Below are 24,552 nucleotides of genomic sequence, written 5' to 3'. Positions count from 1 at the left end.
TAATTCAAGTGACATGAGGCTACATAGGCTGACTATTCTGCAGCCAATCATTTAAATGCCTTATTAAAGATGTACAGCCGTCTGGACAATACTATTATATGAAACAAACTTATTCTACCAATCAAAGATACTGGCAGATGCAGCAGCAGTTGGCAGTGGAATGTAAAAGCTTAGCCTCATACTTCGAGTACAAATCCCGTCTGCATCTCTAGCTGGATCCCCAGATAGCAGAATAAACCATCTACCCAAAGAAGGGGAATCAGCACACCAAAGTCTCTTTACGGATGATTCTGATGGCAGTGCTTCAGACCTCTGAAATTTTAACTTAAAATCTGCAAAGTCCCCATATTCTACAAAACTTTCCAAGAGCGCTTCCAAGGATCTATGAGGGTCTATATTGTGGACTAGCAGATCATCTGCAAATGCCACAATTTTAAAGACTTGTGTACCTATCTTAACACCCTTGATTTCTGGGTTAGAATGTATGTCCCTTAGCAACTGATTCAATGTCAGTATAAACAATAATGGTGAAAGTGGGTATCTCTGCTGCGTCCCCCTCAGTATGGGGAAACTTCCAGAATTCACCTTATTCACATACACTTTAGCTCACGGAGAGGCACAAAAAATGGAAAAAGTTGCTATACAATGATCCCCAAATCAATAGGAATTTAAAACTGCATATAAGTCTCATCAAACCTTACCGAATGCTTTCTCTGCATCAAAACTATTTAAAAGAGGTGGTTGAGAGATCTGCTCCCTGTATTCCAAGGATGTCAAGATTTTATTAATATTTTTCACTACAGCCCTGCTTTTAATGAATCCCACTTGTGTTTCATGAATGAGCGATGGCAGCACTCCTGCCATCCTGTTGGCCATAACCTTCAGCAATAACTTTGTTTCGAAATTCAGTAGGGAAATTGGTTTATAGGATTCTGGAAATCTCAGATCCTTCCTGGGTTTGAGTAGTGCTATTATATGAGCCAGATTTAAATCTCCAAGAAGGGACCCCCAAGTCCACCAACGTATTAAACATATTGGTCAAAGGAGCTACTACCTCCTCACCCATAAGTTTGTAGAATTCTGTCCTAAAACAATCAGGTCCTGGTGCCTTGAGAAGCTGACTCTGCTTTATTGCCCATTCTACCTCCTCTTTATCTATAGGGGTCTCAAGCAAGGCTCGCTCCCTCGGTGTCAATGTGGGCAAAGAAACTCCCTCCAAATACTGTCCACCTTGCAGACCTTACCTTCCTCAGGTGCAGCATACAGCTGCTCATAATATTTTTGAAAGTAAGTGCTTATCTCCTTATTGTTGAGGACTAGCTTACCATTATTGACAAACAAGGTTGCCACCTGCTTCGGACCCTCCCTATTTGATATTAGGTGGGTTAATAACTTACCCCCCTTATTCCCATGCTTGTATAATTGATATCTATAATAAGCGAGCAATTTGGAAGCCCTCTGATGTAATAGTTTATTTAACGCTGTCTGTAAACCTAAGAACTGCTGTTTGTCTACCTCGCTCGAGGATCTCCCAAACTGTTGAAACGTGGTGCACACTTGCTTCTCCAAGCACAGAATTTCACGACAGAGCTTATTATCGCCCCCCTTAATACTGCCTTTGTTGCCTTTCAGTACAATATGGTTTGTTGCTCAGAGTCAGCATTCTACATTTTGTAATCTTGCCACTTGAATAGCAGTTTACCTTTAAAAGTTCCACCTCTATATAGCCATAAAGGAAGTCTCCATTGGAATTGTCTTCCTTGTTGTGAACTTAATTGCCACTCCATCCAAACAATGGCATGATCTCAGATCTCATAGGGATCAATCTCCGCCCTAATAATGGATGACATGATGTCCTTTGAGATCAAAGGTAGTCAATGCAAGATTAGGATGCAAAACCCTACAGATATCTACTAGACATCTGGAGGGTTTTACAGTTCAACTAAAACTCAATAAAGAAAAAACACATTGTCTCATCCTCTCATCCCAACACAGCATGGAAAACCCCACAAGTATCAACACCCCAGACTACACCCTTCCTATCTCAGACAGCCTGAAAATCCTCAGCGTTACGATGTACCGTAATCTAACGCTGGAGAGCCAAGTGGCATCCACAACAAAGAAAATGTTCTACTCAATGTGGAAACTCAAACGCTTGAAACAATTTTTCCCGAGGGAAACATTTTGCAACCTGATACAATCAATGGTACTAAGCCACGTAGACTACTGCAATAGAATTTACGCGGGATGCAAAGAACAAACCTTAAAGAAACTTCAGACCGCACAAAACACGGCAGCTAGGCTTATATTTGGAAAAACGCGATTTGAAAACGCAAAACCCCTCTTTGAAAAGCTACACTGGCTCCCAATCAAAGAACGCATTGCTTTCAAAATCTGCACCCTGGTTCATAAAATCATCTACGGCGAAGCCCCGGGATACATGACAGATTTGATCGACTTACCAACTAGAAACACATCCGAATCAACACGTACATTTCTAAATCTGCACTACCCAAGCTGCAAAGGACTTAAATACAAATCAACTTACGCATCCAGTTTCTCCTACATAAGCACACAACTGTGGAATGCACTACCAAAAGCCTTGAAAATGACGTACAACCACCTAAACTTCCGGAAATCACTAAAAACTAACCTGTTTAAAAAGGCATACCCTACTGATCCAACTTAAATACCTGATCTCTGCAACACAACAAAACTAAAGTACATAACGGACATAACTCAACTCTTCCATTGATTTCCTAACTTGGCTGTGCTACATGAACTTTATCTTACCACATCACTTTGTATTTGTTCACACTGGAGTCTGCAAATGCCTCTCCGGTACTATGTAAGCCACACTGAGCCTGCAAATAGGTGGGAAAATGTGGGATACAAATGTAATAAATAAATAAATAGATAGATACAAAGTATTGCAGAGGTGTGGAAGCCTACAGAGCATATTGATGGCTTCAAAGTGGGGGTTATATGATTTATCTAGCTGTGGATTCCACAATGAATTGACGTTCCCTCCAGGACTAGGGGGCATGCGATGAAACTACAGTGTAGTAAATTTAAAACAAATCTGAGAAAGGTTTTCTTCACCCAACGCATAATTAAACTCTGGAATTCGTTGCTGGAGAACGTGGTGAAGGCGGTTAGCTTGGCAGAGTTTAAAAAGGGGTTAGACGGTTTCCTAAACGACAAGTCCATAAACCACTACTAAATGGACTTGGGAAAAATCCACAATTCCAGGAATAACATGCATAGAATGTTTGTACGTTTGGGAAGCTTGCCAGGTACCCTTGGCCTGGATTAGCCGCTGTCGTGGACAGGATGCTGGGCTCGATGGACCCTTGGTCGTTTCCCAGTGTGGCATTACTTATGTACTTTAATAGGTGAATTTCCCAGAGATAATAACTTATCTAACAGTTGTTTATAAAATTGCTTGCTGTACTGATTAGGAGCATATGACCTGCACAAGACTACTTTCATCCTACCAATGATGACCCTACAAATCATCAACGGCCCCTCAGTATCCACATACACTGGGTGAATAATATCTACCAATCTTTTGTGAAACAATATTTCCACACACCCCTTTTTAGTTTGAGTGGAGGCCGGCACACAGTCTACTACTACTACTACTTAACATTTCTAGAGCGCTACTAGGGTTACGCAGAGCTGTACAAATTAACAAATAAGGACAGTCCCTGCTCAGAAGAGCTTACAATCTAAGGAACCCACCACTGTTTTAACACTGTATATTCTATTTCTATTAAATGAGTCTCCTGTAGAAATGCTATATCTACCTCATGTCATTGTAGAGCTTGTAAAATTTTTGATCTTTTTATTGAGGAAGAAATCCCACCCACATTCCATGTGACTATTTTGACCATTATGAGACCCCAATATTAAAACCTTTCTAAATTCTTGAATAAAAATGTATTGTAACAAAAAAAAAAAAAAAGCCTAACAACATAGATAAGTAAATGAAACACACATAGCAAACTGTCCCTAGCCACCAGCTCACCATGAAAAAGGAACCAAGCCCCCTAAGATAAATGCTTTAAGAGACTAGAAGTGAAAAGCATAATGAAAAAGAGGCTGTTGCTTAGGAGTAGGGGTCACCTGTTTAGGGTGAGCTCTTTCCCCTTGTCTAGGTTTAAGTGCTGCAGCTTGTTGCACCTGTTTAGGTTCTGTTTGGTAGCAAAACCTTTTCTGGTATTAATAGCCATGACTGAATTGGTTGAATGAGGTGCATCTAGTAGCACTGGCCAATTTAGAGGGTTGAACAACCAAGGAAAATTGAATTATGGAACAATGGTCTTTAATTATGTCCACAGTCTCAACTTTCCCTCCAAAAGCATCTGCTAATTTGAAGTGGATGTCTTCTTGTAAGCCTGAAGTACATATGAACTTTAAGTTTTTATAAGTCGTTATGCTGTACCACATGGTAGGAAAAAAAAGTAGAGAAACCAATCAGCTGGAGGCTGAACTGGATGAATGCAAACATTTTAAAGTCTAAAACCAATGTGCCTGTGAACTTACTTCATTGTTTTGCTTTCTATCAGGAGCCAGCGATCTTCAGCCACAAGGAAAATTGACTGGAGATGGATGGGCAGTGAGATAGTATGTGCATGGCCCTCCAATACATCAAGCACATTAATGGTGTTTCTATGAAATATTGAAAAGAGGAAAAGACATTTAAGCCTGGGCTGAACATTCTTAACAGGAACTAAATAATGTGAACAAAACAATACTTAGACTTACCCATTTTCTTTATAGAACACCAGCCAATTTTTGTCTGCAAATTCTGAGCACATTTTATGTGTGTCCTAGAAAACACATTATTATATAATAATTAATCTTGCATCTGTATGAAATGGAAATCTTGAAAGGAAAACACAGAGCTGTATGGGCATGGCTAATTTAAATATCAAACTATCAGAGGTAATTTCTACGCTACAGAGAAAGTAATATTTAACACAGCAAAATTTACCTTGCATGACTCTAACCTGTGGTAACTCCCTCACTCCTGCCCTTCTCCCTCCCACTACCCTCCAGAGAAATTCCAGTAGATGCCAGGGCTGTGCGTGTGTGTGTGTGGGGGGGGGGGGGGGGGGGGGAGAAATATTGGATAGGTGGTAGGGTAAATATTCCTAGCAATAGCTTCTTTAAAAGGCTCCTAAGTAGCATCAGCTAAACATAAGCTGTGTTATTCATTTTACATAATAATGAGCCATTTCCATTTTAAATCTTGGCCCCACTTGGAGTATTGCGTTTAGTTTTGGAGGCCGTATCTTGCTAAGGATGTAAAAAGGCTTGAAGTGATGCAAAGAAAAGCTACAAAAATGGTTTGGGATTTGCGTTGCAAGCCATACAAGGAGAGACTTACTGACCTGAACATGGAGGAAAAAAAAACATGGGTGATATGATACAGATGTTCAAATATTTGAAAGGTATTAATCTGCAAACAAACCTTTTCCGGAGATGGGAAGGCAGTAGAACTAGAGGGCATGAATTGAAGTTGAAGAGGGGCAGACTCAGGAAAAATATCTGGAAGTATTTTTTTATGGAGAGGGTGGTAGATACTTGGAATGCCCTAACGCAGGAGGTGGTGGAGATGAAAACGGTAACTGAATTCAAAAATGCTTGGGATAAACACAAAGGAATCCTGTTAAGAAGGAATGGATCCACAGAAACTTAGCGGAGATTGGGTGACAACACCAGTAATTTGGAAGCAAAGCTGGTGCTGGGCAGAGTTCTATGGTCTGTGCCCTGAAAATGGCAAGGCCAAATCAAGGTCAAGTATACGTATAAAGTATCACATACAATGAGTTTATCTTGTTGGGTAGACTGGATGGACTGTACAGGTCTTTATCTGTTGTCATCTACTATGATACTACTATATACATAGGAGGTGGTGAGGGGAGAAGGAGGGAGATGTTGGATCCAGGAGCAGAAGAGAATGATGGAGGCATGCCAGACAATGGGAGTGAGGGAAGAGAAAGGAAGAAATGCTGGACCATGGGGGAGAGGGCAGGAGAGAAGACAGAAGGGACAGAAAGATGTTAGACTATAAGAGTGGGGAAGGGAGAAAGAGGGAGCAGATACTAAGCTAAAAGGGTGAAGGGAGGAAGATGCTGGGAATGGTGGAACCATGTGGGAAAGGCCAGGATGGTGGTAGCAAGAAAATGAATGAGGATAGTGATTACAGAAGGTAGAAGCATAGTAATGGGGAATAGATTAAAGATGAAAGGGAAGGGAGGGTTGGGGAAGGAGTAAAATGGGGGAATGGGACAGCTAGGGGGTGAAAGAAGAAGATGGAAATCTGATAGGTGGCTGAAAAGTAAAAAAGGAGGAGAAGGGTAAGAGGATGAAATTTGAGTTGACAGAGCAGAAAAGAAAATAAAAGAGAGGAAAGAGCTAAAAAGGAATGATAGTAAGTGAATAGACAGGAGAGAGGAGAAAAGACATATGGACAGCAGCCACTTGAAAGAGAATTAACAAACAATAGACAGGAAAGCACAGCAACTTGAAGAAGAATTAGCAGACAACAGACAGGAGAAAAAAGAAACCGGAAACAACATGATGGAAAAATATAATGTCCAAACCACAAAAGGTAAAAAAAAATTATTCTGTATTCTTTAAATGGAATATGTTAGCTTTGGGAAATGTGCATAATAAATGTCTTTGTATTGTGTTCAGAAGAAAAAGAAATATGTTTCTGTTTTTATTTCTTCAGGTTTGCAGTACATGCTAAGTTTAACTTCTTGGGGTTCCCAGTTCAATTTTTGTCTAGATATTTTTATTTCTAATTTGTGATCCCTTGTTCTGTATTTGGTGAGGGTCTGTCGATGTGATAGTAATGGCAGGTGAGGAAATCAGAGTGCAGGTAGGGAGAGAGGTTCAAGTAGGGGGGCCCTCCTTTATTTTCTGATCTGGGCCTTAGTGTGGCTACCACCAGTCCCGACCCTTGCTGTATAGCTAGTGGGGATCCCCAAGCATCCCCAGTTGAGGGCCTTCTCCAAAGATGGCCAGAACTCTCTTCTACCAAGCTCTGCAGTCAGCAACAGCATCCTTGAGCCACCAACAACTAAACATGCATAGGATGCCAATACCAGCAGCTTAGGGATGTTGCTGCTACCTACCAAGCTTGGTAAAAGGGAATTCTGGCCACCCTCAGAGAAAGTATTATTTATATTTTAAGGTGCGAGAAGGGCAGGGCAGAGAAAATTTTGTGCCCACCCACTTTGGGCTCAGGGCCACCCAAAATTGGCAGTTTAGCTACGCCACTGCCGTGCATTAATTTTTGCAGCTAATGCATGGCAAAAACTTTACAACACTTTAGTAAACAGGCCTCAAAATCTTTTGGTTCATAGTCAAACTAGGCCCAATGCTTTTGTTACACAGATACTGTAAGCAAAAAATTCTCTCCCCCCCCCCCCAAAGTGTGCACAGAATCCATGCAAAAAGAACTAATAATCACATCAACACATTACTGTAATGTCTAAAAGTAATTGCATCTACATTCAATTTTAATCAATTCAATGTCCCAAGATTGCTATGTCCAATATGAATGTAGTAAAAAATTTCACTTTTCTCATATGAAGAACTGGATAGAGAACAGCGATGTTCCAGGATATTAAATGCAGCACTACTGAACAGGTCCCCTGTAATTTTAGAATTGAGGATAAGGATGTCTTGCTCAATTATCTTGAACATTTCTGGATATTGCCCTTGTGCTCTGTATCATCCATGGGTCTCAATGAAGAATTTGATTGGATGACTAATTTGATTTTATTGGTAGTGGATGCATCATGTGACATTGACTGGATACTGAAGAATGTTCTGACAACATGGGTTTGTTTACTTTACAGAATAATGGACCTATGTACGACAGCAGTTTGAATAGATATAGTCTTTTGAATATTTTGAAGCATTCTTTAAGTTGAATCACTGAAGAACAGCAGTAGCCCAAAACACAATGCTGTGTTGGATCGGTTTATGGTCTTATGTTGTCAAGTTCCATTTGACAGCAACGACAACAGTGGAACTTTTTGGGTCTTTGGAGTGCTTCAAATGAGATAAGTGATGTTTTTGTTACACTGATATTGGACACAGCTATTTTGAGCTGTTGAATTGATTAAAACTGAATGTGAACAATTTCTTTTGGACATTACTCGGACCGATGAGGAATCTGAATGTTTAAAGAGCTGTTTTATTCTACTGAAATTGTAGGTTGGCTCCTGCTTCCATCTGATGGCCCTTTTTCAATTATACGGTTATAATATAACATTCAGTAAAGTGCTGATGTTGAGGGTATGTGATTATTAGTTCAGTTACACAGATGTCATTGCTTAATGATGACTTGCTGAATTACATGCTTTGGTAACATAAGAAGTGGAGGAGTAGCCTAATGGTTAGACACCAGTCTTGACGTCCAAAGGTGCCTAGTTCAAATCCCACTGCTGATCCTTGTGATCTTGGGCAAGTCACTTAACCCTTCATTGCCTCAGGTACAAAATTAGATTGTGAGCCCTCCAAGGACAGGGAAATACCCAGTGTACCTGAATGTAACTCACCTTAAGCTACTATTGAAAAGGGTGTGAGCAAAATCTAAATAAACAAACAATTGTGTAACTGAAGTAATGGGAGTAATTTTATAAAGGCTTTTTCACATCTATATGAAAGAACAAGTGTATAAAGTTCAGCTTACAAAATTACCCCCCCCCCCCCCACCATGTAAAAGTATACCCAATGATATGAATGTGCATACTTTTATGCTGATGTGTCTGGGGACAGATTTTGGGTGAAGTGCAGGCACAATTATGAGTTATGCATACTGTTTATTAAATCTATGCATACTTTTTATATACATCGTAAGTTTCCCACTGCTGATGGAGAGTATGATTCTGTGCGGAAAGCAATATTTCATGCTGAGGTCTTTGATAAAAAAGAAAATCTTACTGTGACGATATGGGGTTTGTCTAAGCGACACTGAAAACACACAGGTCACTTCTGCCCATGCCAAGGTCTTTGATAAAAAAAGAAAAAGTTTACTGCACACAAAATATATTGTAGCTGAGTAGGCACAGTTTGGGTGAATATTTTTTATATACAAGCATTTACACCTATGCTTATGATTTCTGCAGGATTTGTACTAGTGTTTTATAAAGATGTAAGTACTTATGTATCCTTATAAAATATGTTTAAAAATAGGAGCCTACTTGCTCTTCACACTTAAGTGGCCTGTTATAAGATTATGCTCACTGGGTCCAGTTACACTTGAATATGAGAGAGTTTACTTCAAATATATGCTATGGTAGAAGGGTTTTCCATATTGCTCCTTATCAATATATGGTACACTAATGAGTGGGGTATGTTTGTCACTGACTGGGGGAGGGGGGCTGATGGCCACTGAGCTGGCCCACTAAGACAAGCATTCAGAGGCTCCAGTGGCCTTGCAGACTGAAAGGTGGCCCAGCTCAGTTGGATGACAACGGGCCACAGCAATATTGATGAATGGTTCAGTGTTGGCTAGAAGTGAAGCACTCTGTGAAACTGGACGTGTGGTGCAATGACTTTTCACCAGATTTCACTGTTACACTTGTACTAAAAGAGCAGGATGTATTCAGTCATCTTAAGATACATTACTCCAGTGGCCCACATTGCTTTTTGACAGTAGATCAACAGCCTTAGTACTACTTACCTGTGCCTCCTTGCTGCCCCACCAAGATTTCTTAGGAGGCTCCTGACTTTCTGGTGAAAATACAATACGACGAAGTGCACCACTGTTCGTATCCAACAACAAGATTACATTGCTCTGAAAACATTTAAAAAAAAACATTACACCCTGACACTTGTTTTCATTGTCTTATAAGTCCTTTTAATAGAAAATTATAAAGTTTCTTTGCTAAGTCAGTTTGAAACTGTTTTCAGATTAATTCATACTTTTAGAAATATGAGCATGATCTTGCCAGACAAATAATTTTGGGGTAGATTTCACTTAAGTGTTTTCAAAGATTGCTATTTTTTAAATCAGGGATGTTACTGAGACAAACAAATTAACCACAAAACAGAGTTATCCTATACAAATAAATAATGGGCCTGATATTCAGCCAGTGGTGATCAGCAGTTTGCTGACTGCCACCAGTATTATACCTGGAAATTCAAAGCTGGGCCATGTCTGGCCTCCGGCATTGAATATCTGGGTATACAGATCTTGTAAAAAACATAGCCGAGATGTGATATTCAGCACTCGCTATGAAGAATCACATAAAGATATGAGTGCTTTTTATGCGGTTATCTTAGCCAGTTAAGTGCTGAATATCGGCACTTATCAGGCTAAGTGCTAACACTGCCCCAGGAACGCCCCCAAAAAGCCAATTTTGGCTTGAGTGCTAACTGGGCATTTTCAGCGGCTCTATCTGATTAAGTGCTGCTGAAAATGCCTGGTTAACCCTGGAAAGGCAATTTTTCCAAGATTCTGTGATATAAGTTGTCTGTTACTCTGTGAAGGAGGCAGCTAATTCTGAAAGTCCTGCTCCCCCACCACTATTGAACAAATGATGTGGCCAGTCAACACAAACAGAAGTGTTAGAAAAGGGATTGTCATTTGTACCTATTATGAAGTTTAATGCTTTCAGGATGTGGATTGACCTCTATATTCTCCAGAAAATTGAGAATCATGCCGTTTTTTTGTCACAACACTCTCATAATTATGTAGATTTATCATATAAAAAAAAAAAAAATTAAATGGATGCTTCCAGGACCTGTCCATCCCGCTATACAAACCAATGAACAGGTAGTACTTAAAGAGTTTGAAGAATTAGAGAAAAAAAAAAGATCAATGGTTTCCTTCAACTTAACTCATCAGCACAGGCCGGCCTTTTGTGTCATGCAAAGAACAAGATTTGTACAGGTTGCACATCCAATAATACTGATTATCTATATGTTACCAAAGATTCACAAATGAAGAAACACCCACCTGGCAGACCCACTGTTTCACTCACTGGGACTGTATTTAGAGTCTCTCTCTAACCCCCCCACCCCGGTTTACTGAGCCACACTAGTGGCTGCAGTGCTGTAATGCCCACACAACCCACTCACTTTGAATGGGTTGTGTCGGCATTGCTATGCAGCTTACTAAACATGGGGGGGTGGGGAGTAAATTTGTTGATTTTTTCCCCCTCCATTTTCGGGTACCATACATCCCCTCTTAGGTATGCAATTCTTTGCATATGATTACCATAATAGACACTATGCCTGCAATTGATGATCTCTTTTACAGATGATGGCTATTCACTTTCTTTACATTAATATACTTCAGTAAGATATTAAATAAGTTATCAAAAATGCATTTCCTTCTATAACTAGCTATTATGGATTCCCATATGCACATGCAATTAGCTGAGATTGCACTTACTGAAGATTATTTTGAATTCAATTGGAGCTTTTATAAGCAATTTAAAAGTACTTCAGATAGGGTACCGTAATAATTATAGCATTCCATGTGATGTTAGTGAAATTAATATGTTATTTTGATTAAGACTATTTCCTGTTCGTTTTGACAAAGTAAGCAAACACTTAGGGTACAGAGACTGCAGTTTGTGGGAATGAGGGGAGAAAAAGGAACAAAAACAAAATATTGGTGACACAAGTTATTGTTACATTCGCAAAAGAATGTTGTGTTCATTGATTTGTTAACTGTTACATTTCAAGGCTATGTATAAGCTATGGGATCATCAATAAAAAAAAGTTGAAACATAAAAAGTACTGCTATGGCACCTAATATAGCTAACTTATATGTTGCGGAATTCAAAAAGAAATATCTGATTAACTGTGGTGCAATGATCACATTATAAACTGGCAACAATACACAGACATCTTTTTTTATATGGAAAGGTAATGAAGCACCTGAGTTCCATCTATGACTAAATGACTGTGATAAAAACTTGAAGTTCAATATCAACTACAGTAATAAAAATATTCTGTATCTTGACAGCACGATCACCAAGGGGAAAATTGGTTTTGCCACTACAATTTATAGGAAGACAACTGATTAAAAAAAAATAAAAACCTATTACATTTTGAAAGCTTCCAAAGTAGGAATTTAAAAACAAATCTTCACTATAGTCAATTCCTTAGATTAACAACTCTGTTCACCCAAAGAAGAATTTGATCATAAGGTCACAGATACGGCAAAACGATTGACGTTCAAACAGTACCCTATTGGATGTACAAGGGAAGGGTTTTTAAAAGCAAGAGATAAAAATGGAGAATCACTGTTAAAACCAAGGGAGAAAAAATAATGATGCTGTCCATCCATTGCCATTCACAAAATTTGTACATGGTATTAAAATCACATTGAGAAAGAATTTGTTTATGCTAAAGATGTTGATTTTTATTTTTGACAAAAACTGTCATATTACAGAGGAAAGAATTTAAAAGTATTAGTAGCAACATCAGCTTTGCCAAGAGAAACATAATTAGACATTTCAAATGTGGTAACTGTGCTGCTTGTTTAATGATGACAGAAACTAAGTCATTCATCCAGTGACACAAACAAAATACAAACTGAACACTTTTTCTAACTACAAAAAGATTAATGTTATGTATGTCACACAATGTTCTGTAAAATGATATATATATAGGGAAAGCAAAAAGGAAATTAAAAACCAGAGTGCTGGAGCATAAACGTTACATAAAAAGGAAGATGAGACAAACCTCCAGTAGAACATTGTATGGAGAAAGGTCATGCGTTTGAAGAATTGAAATATTGTGTGTTACATGTATTAAAATCCACCTCAAGAGGAGGTGATACCAATGCAAATTTTAAAGACAGAGCAGATCCTGACTTAAGAGTATAGCACTGCATTGACAGAATAAAGAATCTAATTTAAGAGTGTATTTTTAACCCTTTCATGTTAGAGGCAGCTGTATCCACTGAGTGGCCTTTTGATATATTTTTTAAGTAGCATGGAAGCTTACCTAATAGAGACTGATTGTTAGCATATTAGATTAAGGCATCACTAATTATGATAGTATTAAGGCCAACTTTAGAAATGCAAGTACATACAAGGTTTGTAAATTGAACTACTGTTTTCATTCTTAATCTGAAGTGATATACATATAGATTTGTGTGTGAAAATAACAAGATTTCATTATGTATTAATATCGAGGGACAATGGTGGTATATAGTATAAATGGAAATAACCTATGATCGACAATAGGCTCGCTGCAATGCACAGCTCTACAAGACATTTTAATTTTTGAATATATATTCAAATAAACAATGTTACAAAGAAATTTTCTTTTCAAGATACATGTGATATTGAAATAGTAGAGCTGTTTTGGTAGTTATGCATCATAAAATCTTTTATATGTCCTTTTTTATGCACGTTAGATACAGTTGATTAAAACCATTAAAGCATGTATTTTTAGAAAACAATGGATCTTTTTATACTTCTGCATCTGTTAAAACTGAGAGTAATACAATTCAAGGTATCGATATTGAAAGATCCAAGGAACTCTTGGGAGGCAAAACAAATGGGTGACTGCAGATAGAGAGTCTATCGACTAGACTCCAAAAGGATGGATGCTATCCAGCCTAATCCAATTATCAACAACATAAACAAATGGGAAGTGTGCTTCAGTGATAAGTCACTCATGACTAATTGGTGAGAATTTGCTAAAATTTGACATGAGCTGTACCTTGTAATGTGCGCTTCTGCCCACAATACCCTGCTAATTCTGAGGCCATTCCGTCAGGGGAAAATTATCACTTGTGGCCAATGCACAGGATTTCCTCCAACAAAAAGGCGGTAAATAAATCCTAATAAATAAATAAATGTGTGGCGAGAGATGTATAGAGAACTGGGGAAGGGGTCATCTTCTTGTTTCAGTTTGTGGGTTTTGTACTGCCTGGCTTCTGATAGAATGCTTTTGTTATGTTTCTTAAGAATGAAGAGCTGCAGATAGACTTTGCTGGTCAGTGGCCTTAGCATGGGTGTTAACTGGTGTGGCCGCCATGAACGTGGAGATATTGCTTGCTCATATTTTGCTCATCTGCCCTCTTTCTTTTTGGACCCTGAGTGGACTGGGGAATGTTCTGTAAATACACTCTTGGCAATAACAAGGGGGGGGTTGGGGGGTTAACCATTACTTGTGATCTGGCCTGTTGGAGCAAGCCATTAAGAAGAATCATTACACTGTTTCTTTTTGATTGTCTAACGTTCTGCTGTTGCATTTAGGGTGGATTAAGTAAATATATGAATGAATATGTGCGTGCATGTGTGTGTGTGTGGATTGATATTTGAGGGGCATGGGTGATGTGCGTATGGAGGCACACTAGCCCTCTATATGGGAACGTGTGATTTACCTACCCACAGGTGTGCCTAGTATTCTGTTATGAGCGGGTGAGGGGTGGGGAAATGAGTCCCCCTAAAGTTCAACTGATATTGTTTTCATTTTTGGTGCTGAAACCGACCCAAACAGCTGTTTTTGGTAGGTTTCAGTCTACTGAAAACAGCTGTCTTGAGTTTCTGCAGTTCAGCAGAAACTGATGCCTTGTTTTACAGTAGTTAATAAACACAGCACTCCGTCAGCCCCTCTCTCCTCTGCGCTCTCTTCCTCCCTGCCCCTCACCGCTGCAGTGAGAACAGTGCTGCTTCTCACCCAGCCCGAAGCGTCTCTCTGTAACATGAAGTTCTGAGGCAGAACTTCCTGCTCCAGAAAAAGAGGCTTCAGACCAGGTGAGAAGCAACACTGTTTTCACTGCAAGGTGAAAAGCAGGGAAAAGGAGCATGCAGAGGAGAGGGGGGCTGCTGGAGTGCAAGTGCTGTAGAACTTATTTATTATTTGTTACATTTGTATCCCATATTTTCTCACCTATTTGCAATGCGGCTTACAGAATACCGAGAAGGCGTGTGCCAGGTCTGGTAAAAGAAACAAATACAAGGTGATATTGTGGACGAGTAAGATACATGTGTTTCAAATACAGAGGGGGTCGAGGAGAGTGAAGGTTATAAAGTGTCCATTACGAGCTTTGTTTTTGCTTTGTTGCAGAGTGTGGGTATTTATGTTGGGTCGGTGGCATATGCATTTTTGAACAAGTAGGTTTTTGTTGATTTCCTGAAGTTTAGATGGTTGTATGTTGTTTTTACAACTTTTGGCAGTGCGTTCCATAGTTCAGTGCTTATATAGGAGAGGCTGGATGCATAGGTTGCTTTGTATTTAAGTCGTTTGTAGTTTGGATAATGGAGGTTTAGGTATGTTCGAGATGCTCCGTTCACTGGGCAAATCTCTCTTATCTGCACCCTTCTTCTCCACTGCTAACTCCGCCCTCCGTTCCTTTTATCTTGCTGCACCATATGCCTGGAATAGACTTCCTGAGCTGGTACGTCAAGCTCCATCTCTGGCCGTCTTCAAATCTAAGCTAAAAGCCCACCTTTTTGATGCTGCTTTTAACTCCTAACCATTATTCATTTGTTCAGAACCCTTATTTTATCATCCTCACTTTAGTATGCCCTTATCTCCTGTTTGTCCTGTTTGTCTGTCCTAATTAGATTGTAAGCTCTGTTGAGCAGGGACTGTCTCTTCATGTTCAAGTGTACAGTGCTGCGTACGTCTAGTAGCGCTATAGAAATGATGAGTAGTAGTAGTAGATCTAGTTGTATTTCTGGATGGGAGGTCTATAAGGCCTGTCATGTATCCTGGGACTTGGCAGTAGATGATTTTGAGGTGTATTTTCGAAGCACTTAGTAACCTATGGAACTTTGTAAGTCTAAGTGCTTTGAAAATGAGCCCCTTTGTGGACCAGGGTACAGATTTTGAAAGTAGTACGTTCTTTGATTGGAAGCCAGTGCAGTTTTTCTCAGAGCGGTTTGACACTGTCGAATCGCGATTTGCCAAATATAAGCCTGGCTGCTGTGTTTTGAGCTGTCTGGAGTTTCTTAAGAGAGTAGTTCCTTGCATCCAGCATAGACTACGTTGCAGTAGTCTGCGTGATTTAGTACCATTGATTGTATTAGGTTGTGGAATATTTCCCTCGGGAAGAAAGGTTTTACACGCTTAAGTTTCCACATTGAATGAAACATTTTTTTTTTGTTGTGGAATTCACTTGGTTCTCGAATGTGAGGTTGCGGTTAATTGTGATGCTGAGTATTTTCAGGCTGTCTGAAATGGGGAGGGTGTGTTCTGGGGTGATTAAGGTTGTGGGTTTGTACATGTTATGTGGAGATGAGAGGATGAGACAATGTGTTTTTTCAGTATTCAGTTTCAGTTGGAAGGAGTTTGCCCATGAATCCATGGTATTCTGACCAAGCTTGATTTCGTTGTTGATTTCTGTTAGGTCACGTCTGAAGGGAATGTAAATTATGACATCGTCTGTGTAGATGAATGGGTTGAGGCCTTGCTTTGCTAAGGGCTAGTGGAATCATCATTATGTTGAAGAGTATTGGTGATAGTGGTGATCCTTGAGGTACTCCACAGGCTGCTTTCCATGGTGGTGATATGTTAAGAGTTTGCTTTGACTTGGTAAGTTCTAGTAGTTAGAAAACTTTGATCCAGCTCCCTTGCTCTGACCCGGAACAGGAAGTAACCTGTTCCAGGGCAGAGGGAGCTGCAACGAACGCGCGAAGTCAGGGAACTCAGAGCAGGCGTGCGCCGCGGCACCCCCCAGCGGCGTGCACCCGGGGCGGACCGCCCCCACCGCCCCCCCCCCCCCTTGGTACGCCACTGCCTCAGGGAAATGACCTTGTTGGAGTATGTTGTTTAGGTGGGATGTGAGGTCTGTTATGAAGTGGTTAGGGGCAGATTTTAGGAGGTAACTGGGGCAGGTGTCTAATTTGCAGTGGGTGCTGGAGAATCTTTTGATTGCCTGGGTGACTGTATCTATGGTGAGGGGCGTGAAGTTTAACCAGGTTCAGTCTGCTTTGTATTCTCCAGAGTTTGGATCCAGGTTATTGATGAAGTTTTTGATGTCAGTGTTGTTCTGAGGTAGCGTTTTGCGTAGGTTAGTGATGTTTTCATTGAAATGAAATATTTAGCGAGTTTGTCGGCAGATGGGATGTCTGTGTTGGTTGCGGTGACTGCTGAAGTGTCTAGTAGTTTGTTCACAAGTTGGTATAATTACTTCATGTCTTTGTAGTCCGGCCCTATTTTGGTTTTGTAGTATGTCCTTTTGGTTTGTCTTATAGCGTATTTGTATCTTCTTTCTGTCTGTTTCCATGCATTGAGCGTATGTTCGTCTTTTGTTTTTTCCATGCTCGTTCGAGTTTTCTTTTGTTTTTTTCCATGCTCGTTCGAGTTTCCTGGTTTGTGCTTTTAGTTTTTTCAGGTCATTGTTAAACCATGGTATGGTGTTATGCCTACGTGAGATTCTTGTTCGTAGGGGTGCTACTTCGTCTAATACGTTTCTACATCTTTCATCCCATTTTGTGAGATAGTTTGTGGAGTCTGTTTGTGCAGACCATTCGTTATTGTAAATCTGTGACTAGAATGTTTCCAGGTCTATTTGGCCTCTGGTGCTGTACGTTGTGTGTTGTTGTGTGTGGTTGGAGCCCTTCTTCCGCCATTTTAATGATAAGTTTAATTTGTGGTGATCGGTCCATGGTGTTTCTGACCATTTAATATCTGTTATTATTAGGCACTGGTCTGTTGGTAGTTTGTATGAGATGAGGTCCAGGGTATACCCTTTGACATGGGTAGGTTGCATTTGTGGCCATGTGAGGTCCCATTAAAGGAGGAAATCCTTGCATTCTCGTGCAGTAGTGGAGACTGGGTCTTCTAGGTGAAGATTGATGTCTCCTAGTATTAGTATGTTGGAGTTGGTCGCACATGTGTTTGAGATGAAGTCAGTGAAGATGATCTAGCACTCATTCCAGTTTCCTGGTGGTCTATAAAACAGGACGGAGTTCAGGTGATCAGGTAGGGTTTTGCTGCGGATTCTAATTGAGGCGATTTCAAGTTGTGGTGTTATGGACTTGGCAAAGGTATCAATGATAAACTGGGATCAATAGATTAATGCTATGCCTCCGCCTCTCTTTTCCTTTCTCATCCAGTGAACGATCTTATAGCCTGGGGGGCAGAGATCTAGGATTATGGGGTCCTTTTGGTCCACGTTTCATTGATGACGAGTAGGTCGAGGTTTTCTGATTTGATCCAATCTGTTAGTAGTGTTGTTTTGTTTACTGCGGATCTAGCGTTGATGTAGTTGATTTGGATATTTTGGTATGGGTTAGCCATGATTGGTGTTATGTGGATTTTTTTTTTAGCTGTCGTTTTTTTGTTGTTGTGAATTTATTATGGAGGTTCTTTCTCTTCTGTTGAGGTTGTCTGCGGTTGTTTTTCTATCTTTGTTTTGGTTGATGTCGGTTTGATAAGGCAGGGTGTGTTTGGTCAGTCTTTGGGGGTGATGTTGCTTTCTGCAAATGGGGTAGCTTGAATTAGGTGGATCAGTGGTAAGGAGTAAATTACTAGATATAATTTGAAGGTATTCATTTTGGTGATAGGTCAGTTTGGGCATCTGGTGGCTGCGTACTGTATGATGTTTGATAGGGCTTGGATCTAGGTTTTTTTTTTTGGATGTAGATGATTTAATCACCGGCAGGTGTTCAGAAGTATTTACTCGGGGCACAGAATCTTCACGATTCAGGGAACTGTAATGGTGGCTGAGGTAGTTTACTCACGGTTAGTGGGTAGAGCCCTGTATTTTGCAATTTACTCACAGCTGGATGTTCAGAAGAGTTGCAACAGGGTGCAGGGTTCCGTGGTTCTGTGTGGCCTTCTTTAGATGTAGATAACTGGAGAGGTGTTGTAGTGTAGGCAGGCAGTGTTCCTGCTGGTTGAGGTAGCTTCGCTGCCATTAATCCTGACGGCTCCGCCGCTTTGGGTGGTTCTCTCTTCGATACAGCGAGCGGGAACCCAACGCACTTCCAATAGCAGGCAGACCCATGCGGCCCCCGTCCCGGAGCGACAATGGACTGCTCTCTGACTGCACTGGAGATTGTGTGGGTCGGAGCGCCATTCGGTCGTGTTTGCATCGATTCGGAGCTCCATAGACGCGTCTTCTCGGTCGGGAGCGTTGGTCCCTGTCCGGCTCAGGCCCCGTTCTTCCGGGACGTCCTTAACTGGCTCTGGTCCTGTTCTGCTGGATGTTCTGGGTTAGGCCGAGGCAAATAAGTCCTTACTCAAAACCCATCTCTTCTCCCTTGCTTTTGGCGCCTAACCACCTTCCCCATTCATGATACACTGACTACACTGACTACATAGTTTATTACCTTAGATTGTAAGCTCTCTTGAGCAGGGACTGTCCTTCCCCATGTTTTAACTTGTACAGCGCTGCGTAACCCTAGTAGCGCTATAGAAATGCTAAGTAGTAGTAGTAAATACAAGTGTATGAAGGCAGCTTTTAGATAGAACATGGAGGGGTATTCAGATGTCCAAGTTTACGATGACAGCCAACAACGGCTGTTTTATTTGATTTGGGGTACAAGCAACATGTCTTACTTGGGGAAACTATTTTTGACTAAAAAAGGTAACACTTAAGAAGTGCATCATATTTAAAATAATATGCATTTGCATTGTCTAGGCACTTTAACTACTGCTGAGCATTTTCCTTATGAAAGGAGACATTCCCCCCAATGCCGGGCGGTAATGCTAACACAGCCCATTCAAAGTGAATGGACTGTGTCGGCATTACTGCATGGCTTTGTAAAAAGGGGGGATTGTTTGTTATTTCTCATTTTTATAAATGTCAAGCAGATTTGGACTTGTAAGCATGAAAATAATCAATTGTCAGAACATGTAAAGAAGGGTTTTAGTTTGGCTACTGCATTACCATTTCTACAGCCAGAAATAAGCACAGCTATACAAACATTTCGTTCTAAACATCATTTTTAAAAAACGCATTCAATAGACATGTTTTTCTTTATCTGCTTTAAGTTAAATTTTATAAGTTGAGTCTTTGGTTTTAAAAAAGCTTCTCTCTCAATCCCTTTTTAGATGTTAATAGTTTCCTTCTGTGTTAACAGACTAATGGTATATTCTGATTGTGGTTAAGAATAGACTTTTGCGTCACTCCTGCACACAGTTTTGGCAACTCTTCAAGTGACTGGGAAACAGATACTAATGTGCAGTTGCATTATGTTTGTATTTGACTGGGAGAAAAGTAACCTTTGGATGATCTCACAGCCTTGATGTCTGGAATTCCAAACTCTGGACACATGTAATAAGTAAACCCATGAGGATTTTTCTTTTATTTTTAGGTACTGAAAAGTTTCCTTTTCCTCATCGCTGCTTTTAGAATAGGATTTTAATTTTTTTTTCTGTGATCCCATAAGCTAAACAGACTCGAAATGTAGTCAAGTGTATATACAGCTGCTTCTTGAAGTTGCAAAACATACACAAGATGGAAAAATGTTTAACCTCTTGGGTGTGCCATTTTATAGAACTAAGATGATTATATCCAGTAATATCTAACTACATATGTAGTAATTTTCAAACTATATGGCTACAGAGTTCACAACATACATTTTAGCTAGAGTATGCAGAGTTTACTCTAATTAACCAAGAAAAAAATATATACATATGCTTTTGCTCTGAAAACAACCAGGTGAAATGTTCTCAGGTAGTTTATAGCTGTGATATATTTCAAAGTGAATGTACCTTCCAACACTGTCCCAATGTGTACAGTTTGAAAATGGCCTCCTACTGACAAAGCATTTGTTGTTCAAACTCTGATAAAAAAACAAACTTTTGGACAGTCTGTTAAAACTAATGGGCCATTTTACAACATTGTGGTACATCTACCGCGGCATTGGCACGTGCCAATCAGGCACTACTGCTGGGTTACCGCAGAAGCCCAGTGGTAGTGCCTACCCCCTCTGCTCTGTTTAAAAAAAAAAAATTTCTGCACCAGGGGCTAACCTGGCTGCATACGACTGGTAGTGCTATAGAAATGATTTGTAGTAGTAATCGGGCAGTGCCATGTGCTGCACAGTTACTGCCAGGTTAGCACAGGAGCACTTACTGCCTCCTAAATAGGTGGAGGTGGCAACTGGTTAACTTGAACACAAGTCTTATTTTCTAGATTACGTACTACAATATCCCTGAAGTGTCCAGATAATCAGTGAAATATTATAATATTCCCAAACAGAACAGTACTATCATTTTGTAAAGCAAGAAGGATAACTTATGAGACCTATTATGCCATAAAAATTTTAATCTCATGGTTTTTACATTACATCACAAATCATATATTCTGCATTCACCCAAGAAGCAAAGGGGGGGATGCACAGAACAGCATTGTTCCCTACAGCACCAGAAAATAATGGCTCTCATAACGAGAAACAAATAGCGACTGATGCTCAACACTAACAGCATGCAAATTATATGCACATTGTTAGTGTTGAGCATTAGTTGGTAAAGGGGTCGGAACGTTCCTGGTGCATGCCCAGTGGACAGGGGTGGGGGGACCTCCCAATGTGCTTAAGAGTCATGGACTCAGCCTCCTGTTAAACCCTCCCCCCCCCACCCACACAAACAGTGGGAATAGGACATTTTCCTCTCCAGAAGCAGGGAATCAGTGGCCTCCTCCACCAGACCCATTGGAATGCTAAGTCAGCGCCTCATCTTTAGGAAGATGCAAAAAAAGAGGCAGCCAGAACTCTTACCTTCCCTCCAGCTTTCACTGGATGCACCTCTGAGAGGTGTAGCAGCGCAGCCTTCTGTCTTTGTGTCCTCACTTTCAAGCTCCAGTAGAAATCCTGGGCAGAGAGGGTTGTAAAAATCACCCTGCGCCCCACCGACACCTCTAGAACTGTCGGCAGATTTTAGTCATTACGGCAGGGGTTTTGCGTGTGCCTTTTCCCTGTGTATTGCACAGAATTGCTAATGAGCTAATTTTAATACTAGCAAGCTCATTAGCATGGGACTTTCTGTCACTGTTTCCTTGCACAGTAAAACAGTGGCCGAAAGCCTCTGCATTAGCTACACAATAATGTTTCATTTAGACTGGCTAAAACCAGTCTAATTGAAATGTTGCAAGCACGGTAACCTTTCAGCATCTCTCTAAAAGTTAGAAAAACAAAAGCTTAACATAGCAAATATTTATGAAATAGAAAAGTTTTAGCTGCCTTCCTAAAAGAAAGAAAAATATTCAGCAGCCTAATTTCTAATGGTAATGAATTCAAAAGTTTAACAGTCTGATATAAAAAGGAAGCAGTAAACAACCTTTTATAGCTAATTTCTTTTGGATTAAGGAAATGCAACAAATATGAATTCCAAAAGCACATTTAGCCTGATCATTTGGTGAAAAAAACAAATTGGACATATACAAAGAAGCAGTTCTATGTAGAACCTGACATATCAACATACATACTTTAAATTCTATTCTAGCCACTGTAGGCAACCAATGTAATTGGACCAAAAGTGGAGAAACCCTGTCAAATTTGTGAGCAAAAAACAGTAGATGAGCTGCTACATTCTGCAGTTTGTAGTTTCACAGTGTAGTTTCTAGTCTGAAGCTGAACACAGAGACCACATTTCTAAATAACAGATTTAAAAGGTCTAAACTCATTTCGCTGTGCTCCTTGAATTCCTGATAATCTCAGTAACAGCCACTAAAATGACCGGGGACAAGGACGAGTGAAAACCACCATAGCTCTAAAGTCCAGTTTTACACAGAGACTGGGCGTGACATGTCCAAGTCAGGATATGCTTATATCTAGTGGTATTTCAAATATCTGAAAGAGTAGAAGTGTATTTGTCAGCATGCGAAGCGGTAGCAGCCATTTTAGAAAAATATATGAGGATAAAAATGAACGTCATGATCCCGGCAGCTTCCAAATGGAAATGTTGATTTTGCAACTTCTATATGTAACTGGCATCAGTTCTACATATAGCTGCTCCTTTTTACAAACCCACACATGGAAGTGCTACCTTTTAAAAAATGAGCCTGTAATTTTAATCTGGATTTTTATTTACTTATTTATTTTTTTATTTGCTGCATTTGTATCCCGCATTTTCCCACCTATTTGCAGGCTCAATGTGGCTTACATAGTACCGTCAAAAGCGTTTGCCCAGTCAGTTGATAACAAGTACAAGGTTGTATAGTGATCGAATGAGGTATATGTGGAGGGTCGGAAGGGATGAAGATTGTGTGTTGTCCAGTACGATCATTAGGCATGCTGTGTTTTGGGTGAAGAGGTTTACGTAGGATTATTGGGGTAGGCCTTTTTGAAGAGGTTGGTTTTTAGTGATTTCCTGAAGTTCAGGTGGTCATGGATTGTTTTCACAGCTTTTGGGAGGCCATTCCATAGTTGTGCGCTTATGTAGGAGAAGCCGGATGCATAGGTTGTTTTGTATTTCAGTCCTTTGCAATTTGGGTACTGTAGGTTTAGGTATCATCTTGCTGACCCGAATCTGTTTCTTATTGGTAGACATCTATGAGGTCTATCATGTATCCTGGGACTACGCCATATATAATTTTGTGGATTCATTTCTGAGGCAGAAATAAACAATAGGGATTAAGAATTATTCCCTTAAATCCTTATTTAAAACCCTGGCTGAAATGAACACTTTTTGAAACCTGATGAGGAAAGTTTTTCCCCACACGTGTATTCCCTTTGCAAAATGGGGAATACATATACCGCCTGAAATTTACAACTATTTAACCAACCAGGAACAGCTCCTGGCCTGTTAAATAGTCATGTTTTAGCAGCCAAAAAACTCCCCGGAAATGGCTCCAGCATTGAATTTCCGGGTTCATCTCTGACCATGTGAATTAGCTGGCTCCTTCCCATAGTCTCAATATTGGCCCCATAGATATTTGTCCTGCCCACGACATGCCAAAACACTGCCCCATCATGCCTCCAAATATCTGTGTGGTGTGGATCTCTACATGTAATAACAACTTTCAGAAATCACCCTTTACATTTGTATGCAAGCTACATATGTAAATATTGCTATTACAATATGCTTCTAAAATAAGGGGACTAGTATTATAACTAGTTTTAGTTTATATAGAGAAATGCATTTGCCACCCAATACACGCAGTTGGCACAGAATCAAAATGTGTCAATAGAAACAGTTGATTTTCTTGTACCTGTTCTTCGTGCAGGATTACTTGACCTTTCAGTGGATTTTCCAGAGGTGCAACAGTTACAAATGGATGCCATACAGTACCAACCGTTCTGGGGAAGACATCGTACAGATCTATAGAGTAGCCTTTATTCCCAGGTATATTCATGAAATATAAAGACACAGGATTGCATGTTGCCACATAAAGAGTGTTTTCCACCTCACCTTTACAAAAACAAAATGAAAACAACGTTAATAAGTGCATGAGACCGCTTAGCGATTCAAAATGATGCTGTCAAGACTTCCTGACAGTCAATTTATGATGGGATGTTCTAGAAATCTTGTGAAAATGCAGCAGACTTCAATAAGAAACAGCCTCAGGGTAAACTAGCCTGGCATGTCAGGGTGGAAATCAGAAAAACAAAATCTAGAATAAAAATGGGAATTTCTTTGTTATGTTTAATAACA

The 24,552-nt window shown here is 40.0% G+C and overlaps 1 protein-coding gene across 1 annotated transcript in view; it reads right to left on the bottom strand.

Moving 5' to 3' along the window:
• VWA8 (von Willebrand factor A domain containing 8) overlaps window positions 1-24,552 on the bottom strand; it is a 483,817-nt gene that overhangs the window by 145,914 nt on the left and 313,351 nt on the right. Inside the window, exons 29-32 of the mRNA XM_030200545.1 lie at window positions 24,110-24,309; window positions 9,713-9,826; window positions 4,771-4,835; window positions 4,549-4,674 (exon numbers count right to left, since the gene is read on the bottom strand). Of these exons, the coding sequence (XP_030056405.1) occupies window positions 4,549-4,674; window positions 4,771-4,835; window positions 9,713-9,826; window positions 24,110-24,309 (505 nt within the window). The remainder of the gene's footprint in view (window positions 1-4,548; window positions 4,675-4,770; window positions 4,836-9,712; window positions 9,827-24,109; window positions 24,310-24,552) is intronic.

This window comes from Microcaecilia unicolor, chromosome 4 (assembly GCF_901765095.1).
Source record: "Microcaecilia unicolor chromosome 4, aMicUni1.1, whole genome shotgun sequence".
NCBI classification, from domain to species: domain Eukaryota; kingdom Metazoa; phylum Chordata; class Amphibia; order Gymnophiona; family Siphonopidae; genus Microcaecilia; species Microcaecilia unicolor.
This window is presented reverse-complemented; position numbering and strand designations above follow the sequence as displayed.